The sequence below is a fragment of the Delphinapterus leucas genome, chromosome 19 (assembly GCF_059928025.1).
Source record: "Delphinapterus leucas isolate spDelLeu-1000000601 "Yukka" chromosome 19, BTC_Dleu_Yukka2, whole genome shotgun sequence".
Lineage (NCBI taxonomy): Eukaryota > Metazoa > Chordata > Mammalia > Artiodactyla > Monodontidae > Delphinapterus > Delphinapterus leucas.
The window spans coordinates 51,305,160-51,327,127 of NC_143147.1; the positions used below are offsets into that span (position 1 = coordinate 51,305,160).

Genomic DNA, 21,968 nt, shown 5'->3' on the forward strand with positions numbered 1-21,968 from the left:
CCTAGGATGGCGGCCAAGGTACTGAAGGCGGTGGCACTGTTGGGCACAGACACATGGATGGGGCTTGTTCAACTCTCCGTAGTCCACGGTTATCCGCCATGAGCCCTCTGGCTTTTTAACCAGCCATACCAGGCTGTTGAACGTACTATGGGCAGAACGTACCATTCCCACTCAGTGCAGTTCTGGGATAGTTTCTTCTATTCCCTTAAGCCCCACCCACCCAGGCAATTTATATTGTTTGACAGTTTCCACTCTTCCCCGGGGGTGGCAGGCTTACCGTTCCCAATTGGTGTTCCCCTCATCACTGGTCTGATTACTCTAACCCAGAGGCAGATTCGCAGACATAGGTTTGCAGGGCTTGACCTTGTAGGATATCAATGCCCACTATGTTCTCTGGTATTAGTGATAAAAACTCTCATATTCTCTCTAGAAAAATGGTACAGATGAACCGGTCTTCAGGGCAGAAATAGAGACACAGATGTAGAGCACAAACATATGGACACCAAGGGGAGAAAGTGGCGGGGGTGTGGTGGTGGTGGGATGAATTGGGAGATTAGGACTGACATATATACATTAATATATATAAAATGGATAACTAGTAAGAATCTGCTGTATAAAAAATAAAATAAAATAAAATTCAAAAAACAAATCTCATATTCTAGGGGTGTGGAGGGGCAAGGAGAACGCCCAATTTGCTGTGTGAAAAGGACTTTCCTGACTATAACCATTTGTGCTCTATAATTCAGTGGCGCTGAGGGGGCCAGAAAACTTCTGAGGGTGACCGTGTATTACAGTACATCCGGGGAAATTCCCTGGCGGTCCAGTGGTTAGGACTCGGTGCTTTCACTGCTGTGGCCCGGGTTCAATCCCTGGTCGTGGAACTAATATCCGGCAAGCTGTGCGGCACAGCCAAAAAAAAAAAAAAAGGAAGGAAGAAAAAGATATTAGAGCACATCTGGCTCCAGTATTCACCAGAGCTGTACTTTTTTTAAAAAAAATATTTATTTATTTATTTGGCTGCACCGGGTCTTAGTTGTGGTATGCGGGGTCTAGCTCCCTGACCAGGGATCGAACCTGGGCCCCCTGCATTGGGAGCGTGGAGTCTTAATCACTGGACCACAGGGAAGTCGCCAGAGCTGTCACCTTTTGTTTATTTCTGGAAGATCAACCAGTAGTGAGCTCCACAGGAGGCCTCCGATTGCCTCCAGTGGGCCTCACCTGGAAGCAGTCTTGGCCTGCATCCTATAACCTGGGCACGTGGGAGGCACCCACCTCAAACAGGAGAATCCCTGAGGCCTCTGCTGGAGCGGGCAGGGCATCAGGGATGGTAGGGCCAAGTGGGCAGTTCTGAAGTGTTAGGCAGGTTTTAAGGCTTCCTACAGGCCAACCAACACAGCACTGGATGGCCGATGTATCTTTTCAGTTGCGTTCCAAGCAGCAATGAAGTCAAACCACGTTTGTTTCTGGGTTACTTTTACCAAACCCTTTACAGCCCTTCAGAATAGCCTTTTGGCTTTTTGAGCTCCCTCTCTGTCTTGGGTCCTTCCTGCAGGCCAGTATGTAACTGTTCCTGGGATTTGTTGGTTTCCTCTAGATCAGCAATGGATTGCCCAACATCACAAATGTCTTGTCCCACAACTGGGCTCAGCGTGGATATTACTGTCCCATACCAGGTGATGGGGGCAGTCTGGAGTATCTTGGCTTTCATTCCTGCAGTGAATGTGGCCTGATCAGGCCCTTCAAAGGTAGGAGCATAGATGGCCTGTCTCACTCCCAACTCCCTAAGGAGTTGTTGCACCTCCTCTATAGATTTCCAGGGTCCCACATGCCCAGGGAAACCCCTCATATTGGGACAAGCCTCCCTGCAGGTTAGAATAATCCAGTCTATAAGGGAGTGAGGACCTCGAGCCACCAAGTCCTATGCAGATGCTTCAGGGGGGCCGGCTGTGTGGTGACGTTGCTCATTTTCTCTGCCTCCTGCCCAGCCAGGGAAATCATCCCCACGCCCCCCAATCCCATAGCCATACTAACCATGCTTGGATACTTTCCCTGGCCTTTTGCTGGAATTCGGCAGCTGTATCACTAATCTCAGTGGACGTTTATTCTCTCATCGTGAACGTTTCCTGAATGGGGGCTGCCCTGCTGGCTGGGATGGTCATCACCTGGTTTTCGTTTTCTTCTGCATAGGGGTCCTATGGCATGGGGTGTTTCATGTGTTTTACTGTCAATCACCACAACACCCCCCCCCTTCACTTTCCTGGGGATTCCACCTCTTAGCATCCAGTCGGGCTTTGTCAAAAGCGTTTGGACCTTAATTTGAGGCAGCTCTCGAGCTCCTAGCTTTGTAAACCGCACAGTAATGTCTCCAACTTATCATCCCACTCCCCCACCCCGCCTGCCAGCCCCGAAGTGAGCAGAACAGTGGACAATGCACGTCCTTCTCTAACCTCAGCTCTTCTTCCAGCTTTTCAACTTGAGTTTCAGCCTCTAGTTAGGCATCAGTGGCCAGCGACCTGCCCACAGCAGTGGCCAGCCCACCCTGCAGACATTCATCTCCCGTCTTAGCCGCGGCGCGCCCGGCACAGTTCCTCAAACAAGCACATTAGACCAGCCTGCGTTTCCCAAGATTTCCCATGCAGGTGCCTCTTTCCCAAGGCCCATTTCTTCGGTCTCCTGGCAGGCTTGCCAATGTGGATTTGTAAACTGGCCCCATACACGGAGGGCAAAGAGAGACTGAAGAAAGAGACAGCCACTCCAGATTGGTAGGTGGCAGGTTTAATAAGCAAGGGAACTTACATACGAGGCTTGTCCTGGGCAGTGCTAGAAGAGTAGATCTCTGCACCTGCACACCAGAATCTTCAAGTTTCTACAGAGGCCTTAACTGGGTTCAGTCATGTAATTCATCCAGCTGATCGCAACAACACATTGCCCTCTCAAGTCTGCGTCCTTGAAACAGCTCCCACTGTGGGAGTCGTGGGCAGGCTACATTCCAAGGACACGGGAGGGGTGAGCAGCCTCTGACTGCCTGTGTCCAGCTCAAGGGTCAACTGGCAGTCACGTCATTCAGATAACCTCCTCCAACAATGTCTAAGTAGGCACGTGAGACTGTGTGTCCAGATGTTTCAGGGAATTTCCTGACCATCTTTGCGGTTTGCTTCTTCAACTGGTCCTCTCTTTAAAACCCAACTTAAGATGTCTTTGCAAGAATCCTGGTCTCAAGGCCTTTGTGGCACTAAAACTCTTCCATCCTTGACTCCAGGACCAAATGCAGGTTCTGTGGGGCCAGAGGCTTATACGCTTTGGGAGACCTCTTTAGGAATCCAAAACCCACAAAATTAAGTATGAAAGTGAGCATTTATTTAGTTTGGGAAAATAAACTACAACACATTACTGTAGTGGAATCCTGGAGATTGGTTTCCCTCCCTTTTTAGATCGTCCTGGATAATTTACCCGAAATGTTTCCTGATGGCAACCTGGCTTTGTCCTCCCACGGAGATTTCCAGTTCCAGCCTCTCCAGCACTCATTAGCTTCACGGTAAACCCAAGGCACTAAGTCCCACCCCTCTCCCCCCCACCCCCGCCGCCCCCTTTTCTCCCGTCCATAGGGACCGTTCTCTGGCAGCTCTACTGAGCTCACACGCAGAGCTCTCCTCCTCCTCCTCTCTCTCCGTAAAAAACTGTCATATCACTGGTTCTGGATGATGTGGAGAGCTCTGCACGGGAGCCACGACACATGGCCTCTGTCCTTACCTCCCCAGATGTCCCTGGAACACACAGGGCGTCAATTTTTCCATCTGTGAAATGGGGGCTTGGACAGAATTGTCCTGTGACCTCCAACATGAGGATCCTCAGACTGGGAGGGTGCCAGGAGGGCTCTGGGGACGCCGAAACCTAATTCAAGTGCTACCCTACGACCCCCACCTCCGTCCCCGCGATTTACGCAGGAAAGCCAGGTGTTAGTTCCGCCTTTGCCGCTGTCTCCTGAGGGACCTGGCTGAAGCCAACCTCTTCTCTCAGAGTCTGAAGGGCACCCGTGTGAAACGGGCTTTCAAGTCCGCCTTGACCTACTCGGCCCAGGCCCCGTGAGGTTGGGTTTTGGAAATAAGTTTCCGCGTATCTCCCAAACCCCCGAGCTCTGCTCCTTATCAATGCAGGCGCCCCACCCCATGAGAAATCTCGCGAGAATCCCTCGCCGAACCAAAGTTGAGATGTTTGGCCTTTCTCAGGTTCCGTAGCTCGGAGTCGCAGCACCGGAACTAATGTTAACTGGTCGCGGCTGGGGAAGCCTTCGCGGTGGTGCAAGCGGAACCAAGGCCCGGAGGTCTCAGTAAGTAGGACCCGAGCCTGAGCGTCTTTAGTACTCTCCTCCGATTCCTTGAATATCCTGGTGCCGCTCAGCAAGAGCGCCCAGGATTTCTGGATCCCCAGCCTTATGACTCAGGGGCGCCTGCCGAGTTTTCCCCTCCCGGGATTTCGATGCAATTCAGCGAATTCACCGCTCCGTCTGAGAAATGATAAAACTGGGATTTAGAGCACAGCCCCGAGGCGCCGTTTGCCAGGTCCCGTACCCTCCCCCGGGTTCCTCTCGATCCGCACTGGGAACGCCATCCCTGCTCCAGGTCTCCCTCTCTTGGGTCCGAGTCCTCCTACAGTCTTCGGCCTCAGACACATACCACTCAGTAACCCTCGCCTCGTCTCTCTTGACTGTCCGCAGGCCTGGGCAGCATGGCCGTATTCCGGTCGGGCCTCCTGGTGTTGACAACGCCGCTGACCTCCCTGGCCCCTCGCCTGGCCCCCATCCTGACCTCGGCGGCCCGGTTGGTGAATCACACGCTCTATGTACACCTGCAACCGGGCATGTGCCTGGGCGGCCCGGCCCAGCCCCAGTCCAGCCCCGTGCAGGCCACGTTTGAAGTTATCGATTTCATCACGCACCTCTACGCTGGCGCCGACGTCCACAGGCACCTGGACGTTAGAATTCTGCTGACCAATATCCGAACCAAGAGCTTTCTCCCTCCCCTGACCAGCTCAGTCCAGAACCTGGCCCACCCGCCGGAAGTGGTGCTGACCGACTTCCAGACCCTGGATGGAAGCCAGTACAACCCAGCCAAGCAACAGCTCGAACGTTATGCTACCAGTTGTTACAGCTGTTGTCCGCAACTGTCTTCGGTGCTCCTATACCCCGATTATGGGCCTGGAGTTCTGCCCGTGGGGTCCCTGGACGTCCCCTTAGCCTCCACCATCAGCCCAGCCTCCCCCGTGGGCAGGTCTGCCAAGCAGCCAGTGCGTGGCCACCAGCGAGGTGCTGTGGGTGGCACGTTTGACCGCCTACACAATGCCCACAAGGTGTTGCTCAGCGTCGCATGTCTCCTGGCTCAGGAGCAGCTTGTGGTGGGAGTAGCAGACAAAGACCTGTTGAAGAGTGAGTGAGAGAGACTGAGTTAGGGCAGTCTTACCCTCCCCCCAGGCCAAGATTGAGGAAGGGTGGGGCCCTCCGTTACTTCCCACCACTCCCAAATGTCACAGTGCCTGGCACTCAGTTGGCACTGAGGGAATTTTGTTAAATGAATAAATGCAGCTTTCTAGGTGTGTGGTCTAGTCACCATTCAATCAGGATCCCCCAAATGTGTAGCCAAGGAACCTGCACTTTTAAACAAATTCTCCAGGTGATGAATCCTAAAGTTTGAGTCCCAGGGAATAAATGGATGAGTAAGTTGTAGGTAGCAGTGCCACAGGCAGTCAGAGGAGCCTCTCGGAATTCTCTGGCTCTTGGAATTCTCCATCTGACTCTGGTGCCTCCTGGCACTGCTAGTTCTCTGCACATGCGCCAGCCCTTGCAGCTCTATTGTGCTTGCCTGCTGCCTCCTCATAGCTTCCCCGTCACAGATCACTGCCCAGCTCCCCTCTGGAGATAGGATGCTTAGGGACGCTCTCCCCTGAACTGGCCCACACTCTTCCTCCCCAGTAAAAAGATCTCACTGTTCTTCTGGGCTCCTTCCCCAGGCAAGTTGCTCCCTGAGCTGCTCCAACCCTACACAGAACGCGTGGAACATCTGAGTGAGTTCCTGGTGGACATCAAGCCCTCCTTGACTTTTGATATCATCCCCCTGCTGGACCCCTATGGGCCCGCTGGCTCTGACCCCTCTCTGGAGTTCCTGGTGGTCAGCGAGGAGACCTATCGTGGGGGGATGGCCGTCAACCGCTTCCGCCTTGAGAATGTAACCCCTGAGGGAGACTGGCAGAGGGAGTGGATGGGGATGGGGAAGGCCACTGGGGGCTGTTGGAAGTACATGACCCTGGAGGAGGGAAGAGAGGGCTCAAGGTGGTGGGAAGAGGCAAGGAGGAACTTGCCAGCTTGCCCTCCGAGGCAAGCTCTACCTCTGGGTAGGCAGGGGAGGATAAGGCGATAGATTTGTCCTCACCTCAACCCTCCTTCTCTCTCCTCACTCTTCCTTTGCCTCAGGACCTGGAGGAGCTCACCTTGTACCAGATCCAGCTGCTGAAGGACCTAAACCACAAGGAAAACGAAGAGGACAAAGTCAGCTCCTCCAGCTTCCGCCAACAAATGCTGGGAAACCTGCTCCGGCCTCCACATGTAAGCCTAACCCACCTGCCTCCCACCCCTTCCCCTGCGTGGGTGGGCTGGGAATGCTGGAGAGGAGAGACTGAAGGGTTCAGCCTCAAACCTGAGTCTGGGGACCCTAGTAACTGTGGGGTTCCCTCTTATCTTCCCATAGAAGAGGCCAGAGCTCCCCCCAGGTTTCTACGTGATTGGGCTGACAGGCATCAGTGGCTCTGGGAAGAGCTCAGTAGCTCAGCGGCTGAAGGGCCTGGGGGCATATGTTATCGACAGTGACCACCTGGGCCACCGGGCCTATGCCCCGGGTGGTCCTGCCTACCAGCCTGTTGTGAAAGCCTTTGGAACAGGTAATAACTGGGGAGGGCTGGAGGTGGCCTGAAGTGAGGAGATGGCTGGCCTCCTTGCCCAATCCTCTGTCTCTGTCATCCAGATATTCTCCATAAAGATGGCATTATCAACAGGAAGGTCCTAGGCAGCCGGGTGTTTGGGAACAAGGTAAACACACACCTCTCCAAGGGCTCTGCAGCTGCTACTAGACCCAGAGGTTGGGACCCAGTGGACCTCTCTGGTCTGGCCCAGAATGCCAGTTTCCACTCAACTGTTCCCAACTGCCTCCTCCCTCGGGCTGGCTCCATCTCATCCCGGGGAGGGTAAACTCTGCCCACCCCTTCCATTCCCTTTCTCAGAAGCAGCTGAAGATACTCACGGACATTATGTGGCCAGTTATCGCAAAGCTGGCCAGAGAGGAAATGGAGCAGGCTATGGCTGAGGGTGAGTGAGCAGCCCAAGGGAACAGCTAAGCGGAATCTCCCTCGGGAGCTTTCCCACCCTAAATCAGACCATCCACTTTCCCTGGGACTGTGTTTCCTTGGCTCTCTGACTGGTAGCAAGTGGCAAGGTGCTGCTGGCAGTGACTGGGGTCTCCCCACAGGAAAGCATGTGTGCGTGATTGATGCCGCCATGCTGCTTGAAGCAGGCTGGCAGAACATGGTTCATGAGGTGTGGACCGTTGTCATCCCTGAGACTGAGGTATCTGGATCCCACCCCCCACTCTATCCCCATTGTAGCCCGCATCCTGCTCTGAACCGGTGGGCTGATGAATGCCTTGTCTGCCCAGGCTGTACGACGCATTGTGGAGAGGGACGGCCTGAGTGAGGCTGCGGCCCAAAGCCGGCTGCAGAGCCAGATGAGTGGGCAGCAGCTTGTGGACCAGAGCCACGTGGTGCTGAGCACCTTGTGGGAGCCACATGTCACCCAGCACCAGGTTGGTGCCCAGGGAAAGGCTGGGTTGTGGGGAGGGAGTCTCCAGTGGATGCGTGTATGACCCTGTCCTCTTTTCTTCCCAACATTCTGGCCTGTCCAAAGGTGGAGAAAGCCTGGGCCCTCCTGCAGAAGCGCATCTCCGAGGCACCATCAGGCCCATGACTGACAATGAGTTCTCTGTGGGGCCAAACTGACCCCTGGAGCTGACAAGAGGTCCAGTGATGATGGCGAATTGGGGCCTTGAAGCTCACCCTAGCTGGGGCCTAGGGGGCTCTGTGCTAAGCTGGGCGGGGCCTGGCTGGGCCTGCTGGACACAGGAAGCCTACCCAGCTTGCCAGTGTTTGGCCAACACTGAGAATGTGGCTCTTGGGGGAGCAGACCCCCTAGCGTTGTTCCATCCTCGCTTTTGCCCACAGGTTTGTGGCACCCATGGTGGGCTGGAGCCAGGGCAAACACTGAAACTTGTTACAGAATTAAAGGTGAATGTTGCTAGGTGCTGCCTGTATGGTGCTTACTTCCTGCTCCAATGCCTTTGGGTATCTTTGCGACACTTTAGCCACAAGTGCAGGGCCCAGGCCCGAGATGTAAGCCAGGAATGCAGTGGTTAAGAGCATGGCTTTTGAAGCTAGCCAGACTGAGGCCAGTCTTGGCCCTATCACTGACTAGCTGTGTGCTTTTGGATACGTTCTGGACTTTGTAGGTACCTCAGTTTGCTTAGCTTACAAAGTAGCATGACTTGGCTAACAGGCTCTTTGAAAGCGTCAATTCCACAACTATCCTGCCAGACTTGGGCTGGGCGTTGCAGGAGCATCCTACAACAAGCCACGCGGGGCCTCTGGCCTCACAGAGGTTGCACCCCGGAGGGGTCGGGCGAGGTGGCCAAGACTGCAGGTCCGGGAAACTCGTCCCGGTCCTCGGGAGCTGGCTGGCCTCGGCAGTGCGCGTGCGCGCAACTCTCTGCGACACTGCGTACAAGCCTTTTGCGGGGAGCCCGTTTCACCGAATGTGCTTCATGTCGCGGCGGCTGGGACGCCTGCCCTGAGGAAGGGCAGGGACGGGCGGGTAGGTCGGCCCCAAGACCGCCGGTATCAGCCCCGACACCAAGCCGGACTCCAGGACTCCAGGACTCCACCGGCCGCAGCGGGGGGGTGGGGGTGGGGGCGGGGGTGGGGGTGGGGTGGGCGTCTTCCGGGTCGCGCATGCGCAGCCCCCCCGCCCCGCCCCCCCGCCTCTGGGCCGCGGGTTGGTGGGTTTGGGTCACGTGGGCGCGCATCGCCGCTTCCTCGCCGCAGGGGGCCAGCCCGCGGGCAGGTTTCCGGTTCGGTGGGTCGGAGATGACGGAGCCGGGCGCCTCTCCGGAGGACCCCTGGGTCAAGGCAAGCCCCGTGGGCGCGCACGCCGGCGAGGGGAGGGCGGGTCGGGCTCGTGCACGTAGGGGGTCCGGAAGACGAGGGGATTCCCTGAAGTCCCCAGAGCTACTCCCGCTCTCCGGGCCGCGGGGCTGCAGAGAAGACAGCTCTCACCCCGCGTGTGCCAAGGTGGGAAGACAACTGAGGCGTGTGCGCGCGGGTGTGAGGGGACGGGGTTGGAGGGCTGGGGGTGTGGAGTGGGCGGACGGGGTCCTGCCGAGGGGTGGCGCTCCCGCGGCCTAGCCACTCTTGGCTCTGGGGGAATCCTGCGGCTGCCCGCGCACCCCAGGGGTGTGTGTGTGTGTGTGTTTGTACACGCGCGCAGGAGCGGAGGTCTGAACGGGCTTCTCCCTTGCTCGGTGCCGCAGGTCGAGTACGCGTACAGCGACAACAGCCTGGACCCCGGTGAGTGCCTCCCCCACCGTCTGCATCTCTGGAGGGACACTCCCATTTCAGCCCTATAGATCTAAGTGGCCTTGCTAGCCACACCTGAGCACAGTCCACTGCCCTTGAGCTGAGCGGGCCTGAGCAGCGAGGGAGGAGGAGCTGGAGGACAGGGGCAGGAAGCATCCGAGGGTGACACCTAGTTCCCTATGTCCTGGAGCAGGGACGTGATGGAAGTAGTGACAGCTGGTCACTCACCATCATCACGCCCAGATGCCACTTTGTGAGCCAGGAGGTATCACTGCAGGCCTGTGGAGCAGAGTAGACACTAGAGACAGGAGCACTGCGAAATGGCACGACAGGAAGTGGGTGGCCCAGTATGGCTGGCTTTTGGGTTGAAGGGGAGAGATCAGTATTTAAGGCCCAGGAAGCCATTATGCCCCTAGCAGGGCCCCTCCCTCTATCCTACCCCTTAGTGATTGGGGCCTCTCTTTTCCAGGGCTTTTTGTAGAAAGCACCCGCAAGGGGAGTGTAGTGTCCAGAGCTAATAGCATCGGTTCCACCAGTGCCTCTTCTGTCCCCAACACAGGTAGGCAGCAACGTCCCCCCCACTCGGGGGAACCAGATATGCCTTCATTTTAGTATCTTTCCTAGACAGGGCAGCTCCAGCCATCCACGTGGAGGCGCTGGAACCCTAGTGCTAGAAGCAGGGTATTGCCGTCTCTCACCTCATCTGGGATATTAGGTTCTTGTATCTGTCTGCCATCTCTGGGTACCAGGTTCTTCTTCCCAGCTGGGGAAAAGTGGGCTAGATGGGCCCCACTGGGCCCCAGAATGACCTCTTCCTGCCCCCAACTCTGAGCGTAGATGACGAGGACAGCGATTACCACCAGGAATCCTACAAGGAGTCTTACAAGGACCGGCGGCGGCGAGCACACACTCAGGCTGAGCAGAAGAGGAGGGATGCCATCAAGGTGATTGGGGATGCCTGCACCTCAGCCAGCGCAGGAGGGCGCTGCACACTTCAGATCCACTCTGCCTTGACCCCGTCAGGCAGTCCCAAGCAGGCTTGGGGGCAGCTAGTCTAGGCCCTGGACATGAACTTCTCCCTCCTTCCCACTCCCTTTGAGTGAGTGAGCATGGAACTTGGTATCATGGAAGAAAAACTTTGTGCCCATTTGCCTTAACCCCTTAGTTAAGGAACCCATGTCCCCTGCTGTCTCCACAGAGAGGCTATGATGACCTGCAGACCATCGTTCCCACCTGTCAGCAGCAGGACTTCTCCATTGGCTCCCAAAAGCTCAGCAAGGCCATCGTTCTGCAGAAGAGTATGGCCAGGAGAGCACTGGAGGGCTTGGAGCCAAGGGGGCTGTGAAGGCTAGCGCCTCAGAGCCGCTTTTGGCCTGGCCCTGGTGGGGTGGTTGTAACAGGAGAGGTGGGGTCTGGGGGAAGGGGAGACACAATCAGCCTGGTCCTTCTGGTTGTGCCCACCCCCTCTTCCCTCCCCCACTCCAGCCATTGACTACATCCAGTTTTTGCACAAGGAGAAGAAAAAGCAGGAGGAGGAGGTATCCACGCTACGCAAGGACGTCATGGCCCTAAAGATCATGAAAGTGTAAGGGGGGTGCTGGGCTGGGGGAACCAGGGCTTCTGGTTCTGAGGGGACTCTGAGGCCCCTTCAGTTCACGCCCTTCCCTTTGTTCAAAGGCCACATCAGATAATACTCTCACTCTCTCATGTGGTAGGCAGGACTCTATCCCAACTGTAGCAGATACTCTGGAAACGCCTGTGGGATTAATGAAGGGAAGGCTGGAGAGGGTGGGTCACCACTTCTGACCTAGAAGCAGTACCTAGCTGATGTTGAATACCTCCCCAAGGCTCTCTGGGAATCTCCTTCCCAGGGGAGTACGTAGGGTAGCGCTGTTCTTCTTCCTGGGCCGGTGGAGCTGCTGCAGCCCCTTAGCCCTGGCCTGTTCGCTCTCAGGAACTATGAGCAGATTGTGAAGGCACACCAGGACAACCCCCATGAGGGGGAGGACCAGGTCTCTGACCAGGTGAAGTTCAACGTGTTTCAAGGCATCATGGACTCCCTCTTCCAGTCCTTCAATGCCTCTATCTCCGTGGCCAGCTTCCAGGAGCTGTCGGCCTGTGTCTTCAGCTGGATTGAGGAGCACTGTAAGCCGCAGGTATGGGGCAGCAGTGGACACGGTGTTGGGGGTCTTCCCTCAGGCACAGTGGCCCAAGCTGTTGTTTGTTCGGAGAGACAGGGTAGCAGGTTTTAGGTTTCTTGAGGATATTTCTACAACTTTCAGTATTCCTGTTTCCCCCTTTGCTTTCTAGCCCAGTTTTTCCTGTTAAGGTTTCATTTGGCAAGAAGGATTGGAGCACTCCCTAATGCAAGGCCTAGCTCTTGGCCTTTGTTTCACCCACATAGTGGCAAGTAATGGCAGCCTCAGGCATTCCTCCTCAGCCGCCCAGCAAGTAAGCCCCGATCACTTGCAGCAGACTTACTTGGGGTTTTTGGAAAGATTCCTGGCCCCCACCCCCAGGCCCACTAAAGTAGCTTTCCATGGGGTTTCTAATGATTATTTGTAATGGAGAGTGTGTTAATGGTTGCACTGAGTCTTCCGTTTTTGAGGCCTGGTTGCTTTTTCTGAGGCTTGACTTGTATCTGAGATTCTCACGTTTTTGTTTCCCAACATTTTTTTAAATGTAATTTTTAAAAGTTACACTCCATTTACACTTATTACAAAAAACATTGGCTACATTCCCCATGTTGTACAATACCTCCTTGCAGCCTTACACCCAGTAGTTTGTACCTCCCACTCCCCCACCCCGATATTGCCCTCAGCCCCACCCCCCACTGGTAACCACTAGTTCGTTCTCTGTATCTGTGAATCTGCTGCTTTTTTGTTATATTCACTAGTTTGTTGTATTTATTTAGATTCCACATATAAGTAATGTTATACACTTATATGTAGAATCTCTCTGACTTATTTCACTTAGCATAATGCTCTCCAAGTCCATCCATGTTGCTGCAGATGGCAAAATTTCATTTTTCTTTTTGGCTGAGGAGTATTCCATTGTGTGTGTGTGTGTGTATACCACATCTTCTTTATCCATTCATCTCGGTTTTTTGCAGGGTTTTTTTGGTACTTTTAAAAATTTTATTAAAGTACAGTTGGTTTACAATGTTGTGTTAATTTCTGCTGTACAGGAAAGTGACTCAGTTATACATACATATATTCTTTTTCATATTCTTTTCCATTATCGTTTGTCACAAGATATTGAATATAGTTCCCTGTGCTCTACGGTGGGACCTTGCTGTTTATGCATCCATCCTATATACAGAAGTTTGTCTCTGCTAATCCCAAACTCCCACTCCTTCCCTTCCCTACCTCCCCCACCCCTGCAGCCTCAAGGCTGTTCTCTGTGTCTGTGAGTCTGTTTCTGTTTCGTAGAGATGTTGATTTGTGTCATATTTAGACTCCACATATAAGTGATATCATATGGTATTTGTTTTTCTCTTTCTGATCTTTGCTTAGTATGATAATCTCTAGGTCCATCCATGTTGCTTCAAATGGCATTATTTCATTCTTTTAAGGCTGAGTAATATTACATTGTATATACATACACCACATTTTCTTCATCCATTCACCTGTTGATGGATGCTTAGGTTGCTTCCGTATCTTGGCAGTTGTAAATAATGCTGCTGGAACATTGGGTTGCGTATATCTTTTCGAATTAGTGTTTCTATTTTTTTTTGGATATATACCCGGTAGTGGAATTGCTGGATCATATGGTAGCTCTATTTTTAGTTTTTTGAGAAACCTCCATACTGTTTTCCACAGTGGCTGCACCAGTTTACATTCCCACCAACAGGGTGCAAGGGTCCCCTTTCCTCCACATTTGTTATTTGTGTTCTTTTTGATGATCACCATTCTCACAGACGTGAGGTGATATCTCATTGTGGTTTTTTGTTTTTCTGGCTGCGCTGGGTCCATTGCGGCATGCGGGTTCTTCTTCATTGCAGCGCATGGGCTCAAGCTCACGGGCTCAGCAGTTGTGGCGCTTGGGCTTAGTTGCCCTGTGGCATGTGAGATCTTAGTTCCCCGACCAGATCTTAACCGCGTCCTCTGCACTGGAAGGCGGATTCTTAACCACTGTGCCACCAGGGAAGCCCACCATACTGTTTTGATTACTGTAGCTTTGTAGTATAGTCTGAAGCCAGGGAGCATGATACCTCCAGCTCTGTTCTTTCTCAAGATTATTTTGCCTATTCGGGTTCTTTTGTCTTTCCATACAAATTTTAAAATTATTTGTTCTAGTTCTGTGAAAAATGCTATTGGTATTTTGACAGGGACTGCAATGAATCTGTAGATTGCCTTGGGTAGTATGGTCGTTGTAACAATATTGATTCTTCCAGTCAAAGAACACGGTATATCTTTCTGTCTGTTTGTGTCATCTTCAATTTCTTTCCGTCAGAGTACAAGTCTTTTACCTCCTTAGGTAGGTTTATTTTATTCTTTTTAATGTGATGGTAAATGGGATTGTTTTCTTAATTTTTCTTTGATACTTGAATGCAAGAGATTTCTGTACATTAATTTTATACCTGCAACTTTACCAAATGCATTGCTGAGCTCTAGTAGTTTTCTGCTGGCATCTTTAGGATTTTCCATGTTTAGTATTGTGTCGTCTGCTAACAGTGATATTTTACTTCTTCCTTTCCAATTTGGATTCCTTTTATTTCTCTGATTGCCATGGCTAGGGCTTCCAAAACTATGTTGAATAAAAGTGGTGAAAGTGGGCATCCTTGTCTTGTTTCTGATCTTAGAGGAAATGTTTTCAGCTGAAAGCATGTCCCAGCATTTTTACTGTGAAACACTAAACATACTGCAGCATTGAGAGAATTTTATAATGAACACTCATATATCCCCCCCCCCCAAAGTTTACCATTAACCTTTTTTGTATTTGCTTGATCACATAGTAATGCATCTCTCCATCCCTGACTGACTCCATCCTGTTTTGGGGGCATCTGCAAATTGTAGACATCAGTGCTTCCCAGGTTTTTTGTTTTAACTGCACTCTGAAGAGCACACGTGGCTCAGGCAGGCGTCGCTGAGCAGCTCTGTGCCCTCCGTGAGCATGATCTCTCTCTTCTCTGCTGCCCCTCAGACCCTGCAGGAGATTGTGACTGGTGTCCTACATCAGTTGAAGAACCAGCTTTACTGACCAGCTCTTGGAACCTGCAGAACAGCCAACAAGAGGCCTTGAGTCTCCTACTTGGCTGTGGAGCCACTGGCCTTATGAGATTGGACTGTGACACTGCACACCAGTCAGCTGCTTTCTCCTCAGTGTTTGGCTCCCCAGCTCCCCCCTCCCCCTCAGCCCCATCTTCAGTGGGGCTGGGGAGGGGGGAAGGTTATTATGAAAGCTTTGATTAATTTATTATACTGACCATAGATCTCAGACCTACCTAGTCTTTCCCCCTCCCCATAGAAGTCCTCGGGATGGGGTCTGCTCTGGGAACCCTAGAAAGCTCCTGGCCTCTCCCTTTGTCTAGGCCTCAGGTTTCTGCTCCCATTTGGTAACTACCGTTTGCCTGTTCTGGTCTCTCTGGCAACCTTTAGCCTAAGTCTGGCCACTGTGGCAGTCGTTGGATGGGAAGAAAGGAGGAAGGGAAAATACTCTCACAGCCATGAAGGGTGAAAGGTGGCCTCATGCCTAGGCTAGGGCTGCCTGGTCAGCCCAAGGTGAGGCCAGAGCTTTCTCTGGCCAGCTCAGGGCAGGGCTGCCAGGTTCCTGCCCTTGCCCCCTACTCTGGGTGGTGGAGGGAAGCAACCTCCTCACCCACTCCTGCCCTCTGTGTCCCCACAGGCAGTAGCACTGCACAGCAAAGTCAAATGTGACACAACACTACATGTTAAATTTTTTAATTTTTCTAAACACCAACAATGCAATTTTGCTAAAGTTACAATTTTGGAAAACTGGTCTCAAGACCACTCCCAGGCTTTCTGTCAAGTGTATCTGGGTCTCCACCATCTCAGTGCTGCCTGCATTTCTCCCAGGACTTAGGGTGGGGTGAAGGTGGGTAGAGAAGATTTTCTAAAGGTCTCCTGGAGTGTAGAGCCCAGGAGAGTCCTGGGTGAGGCCCTGGGCTCCTTAAATGCTGTGCATAGTAGCCTCTCCCTGCCCTTGTCCCCCAAGCTCTCTTTTGCCATCCTCAGGTTTGATATCTGGGAGGTTTGATTATCCAGAGGAAATTAAATATTTTTATATCAAATTATATTACAATAAATATTGCCAAATGCTTTCCTTTTGCATTGTTCCCCATCTAACTGTTAAGTTCAGGCAGTCAAAACGTGGATGACGAAATGTGTGAAACCATCCTCTCTGGGCCACCAGTGCTCCACCCAGTACTTTGGTGTGTGCCCAAAAGCGGACAGCAGCAGGAACAACAAAAAAGCTGACCTAAACAAGGCAGCCAGTCCAGGACATCTGTGTTCCCAGGCCTGCCGGAGGGCTTCAGGGATCTGGGAGCTTGAGGTTGTAATCTTCATCTGTCTCTATCCCAACTTCCTCCTGCGGGGGGGTGGGGGGGGGTGGGGGTGGGCAGCAAGACAAGTGAATGAGACCTCCCTGGACGCAGGCCCCAGGGGAGCAAGGAAGGGAGAACACCACTTACAAAAAACTGCTTCTTGCTCTTGGGGTATCCTTCAAGGATTGCATCAGACAGCTCTGTTGCCTGACAAGAAACAAAACCGCCCCCTTTCAGATGGGCAGTACTTGGCTTGCCTGACGGGTTCATGATACCCCCGGTGGCTGCCGCTGTCCAGGGCCTGCCTAGAGTTCCCCCGCACTTACCATCCTCTTGCGCTTCCTCCACTCCTTGCAGTACCTCTGCCTCTCTCTGTACACCTAGACAGGGAAACAGGTTCCTCTGACCCCCTCGGCCCCACAGCAGCCGCTGGGGTCGACACTCCTCACTTTGAACCTGCACAGGCAGCCCTCCCTGCTCCCCACCCCCTCCCCACCCACCTGCTCTTTCTCTTCTGGAGTCACGTGGTTGGTGGCCTCTTTGATGTTCTTCAGTCTCTCTGTGTAGCCAGCACATTCCTTCTTTAACTCCTGGATCTCTTTCTGCATCTCCGGTGTGGTCAGGGCACTAGCTAACTCCTTCAGCTCTAAAACCACATCCCCCGGAGAGGTCACTGGCTACCCTGATGTAGGAGACCAGGCCTCCACCTTGCTCTGGGCTCTATACACAGGGTCCAGAATGGGTCCCATATTCTGGAAATCCTCAAGAGAGATTAAGGCTTACAGAATTGTCGGTTTATTCTAGTTTTCTTTCCTTCCCCATCTACAAATAGTTGAGGGGAATGAGTCCGAGTAGACTGTTAGCTGTAGTCAGTTAAAGCAGCAGAGTAAAGGGAAGTGTGGGAACCGTGTACTGGTACTCACAGCAGGGAAGGCAAATGCCCGTCTTGCCCACTTGTCTTCAAAAGCCATTAGTTGTTAGACATTGATTTTAAGGTAATGCCTATGACAGCCCAGCAAAGGGATCTTTGCTGCAAGAAGACAACACTGCAGTCAACAAACCCTTCACTTGGTAATTCCTGACCTCGGACTGACCCTGACACTAGGGGTACCTTCTGGGGGTTGCCCAGTCCTACCAGCCTCCATGTGGCGGCAGCCCTGCTGCAATCTCTGCACCTTAGCAGTGAGGGCCACGATTTTGGCATCCAGGACTTGGAGGTCAGCATCACTGACCATGTCAAATTGTTCCTGCCAGAGACAAAAGGATAAATAGAAGCAGGCTGATGGGAGAAGCAAGAAGGGAACCCACGTTTGGGAAGCCCACATTCATACACACTCGCGAATCTGGGCCTGGGAAGACAGTGAGAGGGTACCTTCGAGCAGTCACTCAGTTCAGTACCAGTCCACTCAAAAAGCTGTAAAAGAACAAGTTGAAACCTGATAATCGTCCTCAAGGGGTTTTGAGGTGCAGGATACTGAATAACAGGACAGAAATATCTTTCAGGTTACCGGCAAAACCACTCACTGGGCTGAAGGAGTAAAGGAACATTCTTCTCAAGGTGATGATACCTAATTATGGGTTTCCACAATAGGAAGAATCTGGACAGGTGAAGAGGCATGGTGGGAGGTATTTAGATAAATGGTACCAGTGAAGTCTGAGGACCCTCTCCCATGAGACCAGCAGCTAGAAAAGGCCTGTGCTGGGGCTCAGTGGGGTCTTGTCAGTGGTGATGGGAAGCAGAATGGAAAGGATGGGAATACCAGCCCAGGCAGTTTGGACTCTACATTCAGGTGAGGTAAACCATTAGGGCAGGAGGCAGCAAACTACAGCCTGTAGGCCAAATCCTGCCAGATGCATGTTTTTGAAAAAAACTTATGGAAACGTAGCCACATCCACTTGCTTACATATTGTCCATGGCTGGTTTTGCTCTACAGTGGCAGACTTGAGTACTAGTGACAGTTGTGTAACTGGGACAAGAGACCATCTAACCTGCAAAGCATAAAAATATTAACTGGCCCTTTACAGAAAAAAAAAAAATCTGCCAACTTCTTTAAGGGATCTTCAATAGAGCAGTAATATAATGAAACCTATTTTAGGATAATTAGCCTTGACGGTGGCTGTTAAATCCTGTGGGGTTACTGAGTAAAGGAAGATGAGAAATGGGGTCTGCCCCAGAACAGCTTCAGTTTTGTGAGGGAGACAAGTGAAAAGACAATTACAATAGAGTGTGCCTCAAAAGAGGTAAGTGCCCGAAGAAGGCAGTTAGCTCACAGCATTCAGGGAAGGTTTCTGGAGGTGATGCCTGCGTGAAATCCTAAGGGATGAGTAAGAGTTAGCCGGGCAAAGGGAAAGAAGGGACTCAAAAACTCTGAGCAGAGGAAGGACAATGAGCAAAGGCCACAGGAGTAAAACACATCTAAATGGTCTAGTATTGATGAATGGAGAAATAACAGGGACAGGAGAGGCTAGAGGCAGGCTGGGGCCAGGTCTCCAAGTGCCTTTTATCTGTTCTAGGGAGCACTAGAGTTTTCAGTAGGGAAACAGCATGACTAGATTTGTACGTACATAGATTATTCTGGCTGCAATGTTTCAGATATGTTTAAGGAGGCCAGGAGTTGGGAGGATATTGCAGTAGGTGAGGAGCACCTAAACTAGAGCAGTGGTGGCAGCTGGAAAAGGAGAGGATGGATTCAAGAAGAGGAAAACAACTGGACTTGATGGCTGACTGGGCACGTGAAATAAGGGAAGTTAAGAATGATTCCCCGGGACTTCCCTGGTGGCGCAGTGGTTAAAAATCTGCCTAACAATGCAGGGGACACAGGTTTGATCCCTGGTCCAGGAAGATCCAACGTGCCACGACTACTGAGCCTACGTGCTGCAACTACTTAAGTCCACGCACCTAGAGCCTGTGCTCCGCAACAAGAGAAGCCACCGCAATGAGAAGCCCACACACCGAAACGAAGAGTAGCCCCCACTCGCCGCAACTAGAGAAAGCCCGCACGCAGCAACGAAGACCCAATTCAGAAATAAGTAAACGAGTGAATGAATGACTCCAGGAACATCCCTGGTGGTCCAGTGGTTAAGAATCCGCCTTCCCATGGACATATATACACTACCAAACGTAAGGTAGATAGCTAGTGGGAAGCAGCTGCATAGCAGCTCGGTGCTTTGTGACCGCCTGGAGGGGTGGGATAGGGAGGGTGGGAGGGTGGGTGGGTGGGAGGGAGGGAGACGCAAGAGGGAAGAGATATGGGAACATATGTATATGTATAACTGATTCACTTTGTTATAAGGCAGAAACTAACACACCATTGTAAAGCAATTATACCCCAATAAAGATGTTAAAAAAAAAAGATTAATAAAATATACTCATTTTCTTCAAAAAAAAAAAAAAGAATCCGCCTTCCAATGCAGGGGACGGGGGTTCGATCCCTGGTCAGGGAACTAAGATCCCACGTGCGGGTGGGCGGGGGGCAATTAAGCCCCCCACCGCAACTAAGACCCAATGCAGCCAAAATAAACAAATAATAATAATAATAAAAAAGAATGACTCCCCGGTCTCTGGCCTGGGTGAAGAGTGATTCCATTAAGGGAGAAGAATACAAGAGGAGCCAGTTTCGGGGAGAGATGAGGCATTCCACTTTGGCAATATTGATTCTGAATGGACTGAGAAGCATCCAGGTGAGGGGGGTCTGGGCTGGAGATACAAAGTTAATGTCACATGTGTTTACGGAAGGGGGTGGAGACAGAAGGAAAATAATTTGGAAGACGGTGGTTCTCATCTAGATGATTGGGAATAAGAACTTCCAAGGATAAATGGACCTCGATAGCAACAACTCAGGATCTTCTGTCCTCTATCATATTTCAAGTCTGGAAATCTCGTGAAGTTTGGATGACGGCAAAAGGGGTCCACACTTTGACTTAAAGGCTGGCTGGGACCCTTTTATTGGCCTAAGACCGGTGAATTTCACAGGATGCTTCAATTCTCCCAAAGAGAGTTCATACCAGGGACTGATTCACCTAATGCCGGACTCTCACACACGTGCTAATCTGCACGTTTCCCTCACCTGGTCAGCAAAGTATATTTTCTGCTTGCCGTACATCTTCTCTTTGATCTTGCCTTGTTGGGCCAGCTGGTCCAGCGCCTTCACCACCGCCTGGCAGAGGGGAGGGGGCGGAGAAGTCGGGGGAGTGACTTCGGGCCGGGCTGGAGAATGTCACCAATGAGGCGGGAAGCGCCCGAAGAGCCTTAGGAAGCCCAAGGCTAGAATGGCAGCCTCGGGAGGGGAGGAATCCAGGCTGATTCAAGGGGTCCCAGGGGAGGAATCCCAGGAGAGGGTCCTCACCGCCTTGCCCAGTCCGTGTTCCCGCTGCAGGTTCCCGAACACGTCCTGGGCGCTGTAGGGCCGGTTCTGTTCCTGTAGGTACCTCAGCAGGATCCCGGAGGCTACGGAGAGAGACGAGGCGGGGAGGGGTTCCCTCAACCGACCCCTGCCCGCCCTTCTCCCAGGTCTCCCGGCGCCCACGGCCGTTACCTCCCGCCACGGCTTCCGCCCGGCCTTTACTCATGTCCTTTACCGCCACAAAAACTCCGAAAGCCGGAAGTTGCAGTTGCTCGGGGCAACAGCTCCTTCCGGCGCTGAGCCGGGCTGGCCTCAAGTGGTGATTGGCGGAGGGAAGCCTTCGCGAGGGGCGGAGCAGCCCTTCCCGGACACCGTGGTTCAGCTCGGCCGGGAAGTCGGGCACCTACGTCTCGCCGGCCGGGTCCCGGTCTCTGCCGGGGAGGCGGGGCGCGCGCTTCGAACCTCTCACTTACTCCTCTCGGAACCAGGGCTGTAGGGAATCACGCGCTGATGTTTCGGGACCCAGTTCTAGCGGCCGCTGAGCACTCGTGACCTTGAATTGGGCTGAGTATTCGAACGGAAAGAAACCTCAGCATCACCTCCCGCTGGGCAAGCGACTTGCTCAAGGTCACAGGGCTAGTTACCTACGGACGTGTCCCCTCCCACGGCCCAAACCTTTCAGTCGGTTTTTCTCATTTTTTGTAAAACGGCAACAAGAGGTGTTTGCAGGAGGGGAGTTATGAAGACAATAGAAGGGGTAAGCGCCCTGGAAAGAATAACGCTGCCTTAATTTGCCCGTTACCGAGCTTCGCACACAGGGGGCGCTCAGCACATGCTGTGGTTGAAGGTAGGGTTGGGAGGGGGCTGCTCTTAAGCCACAATGCTTGTAGAAGTTTCCTCTTGGCCGAGACAATCTTATGGCAACACCTGGCAGGTGCTTTCCACTCCTGCCCACATCGGCCAATGGGACAAAGCCTGAAATAAGTATTTCTAGTTTCTGAGGTCAGCTGAAGGCCAAAGAGCAGCTGTTGAGTTGCAGGTTCAAACAATCCAGAGGGCCATGGTGCTAATGTTTAAAGCTTCTATTACCTAAAATCTCATTAGCCATTGAAACCTGTGCTTGTCTTCACACGTTTAGGGGACAATATTAAGAATTAGAAATGACGGAACTGCAGGCTAGATGCCAGCCGAAAGTGCCGGTTCTGCTCACATCTGGGCTCTCCTGGAGAGGGGAAGTAGCCTCCCACCATGGTGATTGTTCTGGCCATCACAGAAGGAAAAACAGGGATGGGCAGGTGGGTCCCTCACACATGGGCTTCCTCTTTTGAGGCTATCACCTCCTCAAATTAATATCATCTCAGATTAACAAGACCTATCAAAGGATAAGGCACCATTCAACATCAGTCTCTTAAAAGATTGTTCTCATACAAGATTTATTCCCCAGCACCCCT

At 52.4% G+C, this 21,968-nt stretch overlaps 3 protein-coding genes across 7 annotated transcripts; 2 read left to right on the plus strand and 1 right to left on the minus strand.

Annotated features, from left to right (window-relative positions):
* The first annotated feature begins 4,223 nt into the window (after positions 1–4,223).
* Positions 4,224–8,335, plus strand: COASY (Coenzyme A synthase). 3 transcript variants are annotated; one of them, XM_022558044.3, is made up of 10 exons: positions 4,224–4,327; positions 4,715–5,422; positions 6,004–6,218; positions 6,464–6,595; positions 6,738–6,927; positions 7,011–7,075; positions 7,267–7,351; positions 7,512–7,609; positions 7,698–7,844; positions 7,946–8,335. In XM_022558044.3, the coding sequence occupies exons 2-10, from the start codon at positions 4,726–4,728 to the stop codon at positions 8,003–8,005; spliced, it is 1,689 nt and encodes a 562-aa protein (XP_022413752.1). In that variant the 5' UTR covers positions 4,224–4,327; positions 4,715–4,725; the 3' UTR covers positions 8,006–8,335. The 3 variants fall into 3 exon arrangements, 2 of the variants coding, with proteins under 2 accessions (XP_022413752.1, XP_022413753.1); XM_022558045.3 differs by lacking the exons at positions 7,512–7,609; positions 7,946–8,335 and having other exon boundaries at positions 7,648–7,753; XR_002642602.3 differs by lacking the exons at positions 7,512–7,609; positions 7,698–7,844; positions 7,946–8,335 and adding an exon at positions 7,648–7,666 and having other exon boundaries at positions 7,011–7,351.
* A 791-nt stretch (positions 8,336–9,126) lies between these two features.
* MLX (MAX dimerization protein MLX) lies at positions 9,127–15,955 on the plus strand. 3 transcript variants are annotated; one of them, XM_022557757.3, is made up of 8 exons: positions 9,128–9,219; positions 9,621–9,657; positions 10,136–10,225; positions 10,504–10,610; positions 10,865–10,964; positions 11,152–11,251; positions 11,621–11,822; positions 14,812–15,955. In XM_022557757.3, exons 1-8 carry the CDS (start codon positions 9,178–9,180, stop codon positions 14,866–14,868), a joined length of 735 nt encoding a protein of 244 aa, XP_022413465.2. In that variant the 5' UTR covers positions 9,128–9,177; the 3' UTR covers positions 14,869–15,955. The 3 variants fall into 3 exon arrangements, with proteins under 3 accessions (XP_022413466.2, XP_022413465.2, XP_022413464.2); XM_022557756.3 differs by having other exon boundaries at positions 9,163–9,381; XM_022557758.3 differs by lacking the exon at positions 10,136–10,225 and having other exon boundaries at positions 9,127–9,219.
* PSMC3IP (PSMC3 interacting protein) lies at positions 10,124–21,854 on the minus strand. Its single transcript, XM_022557759.3, has 8 exons — positions 20,710–21,854; positions 20,521–20,621; positions 20,242–20,331; positions 17,310–17,421; positions 16,675–16,820; positions 16,501–16,554; positions 16,322–16,381; positions 10,124–16,218 (listed from the first exon to the last, which is right to left on the minus strand). Exons 1-8 carry the CDS (start codon positions 20,741–20,743, stop codon positions 16,162–16,164), a joined length of 654 nt encoding a protein of 217 aa, XP_022413467.2. The 5' UTR covers positions 20,744–21,854; the 3' UTR covers positions 10,124–16,161.
* Between the last annotated feature and the right edge of the window lie 114 nt (positions 21,855–21,968).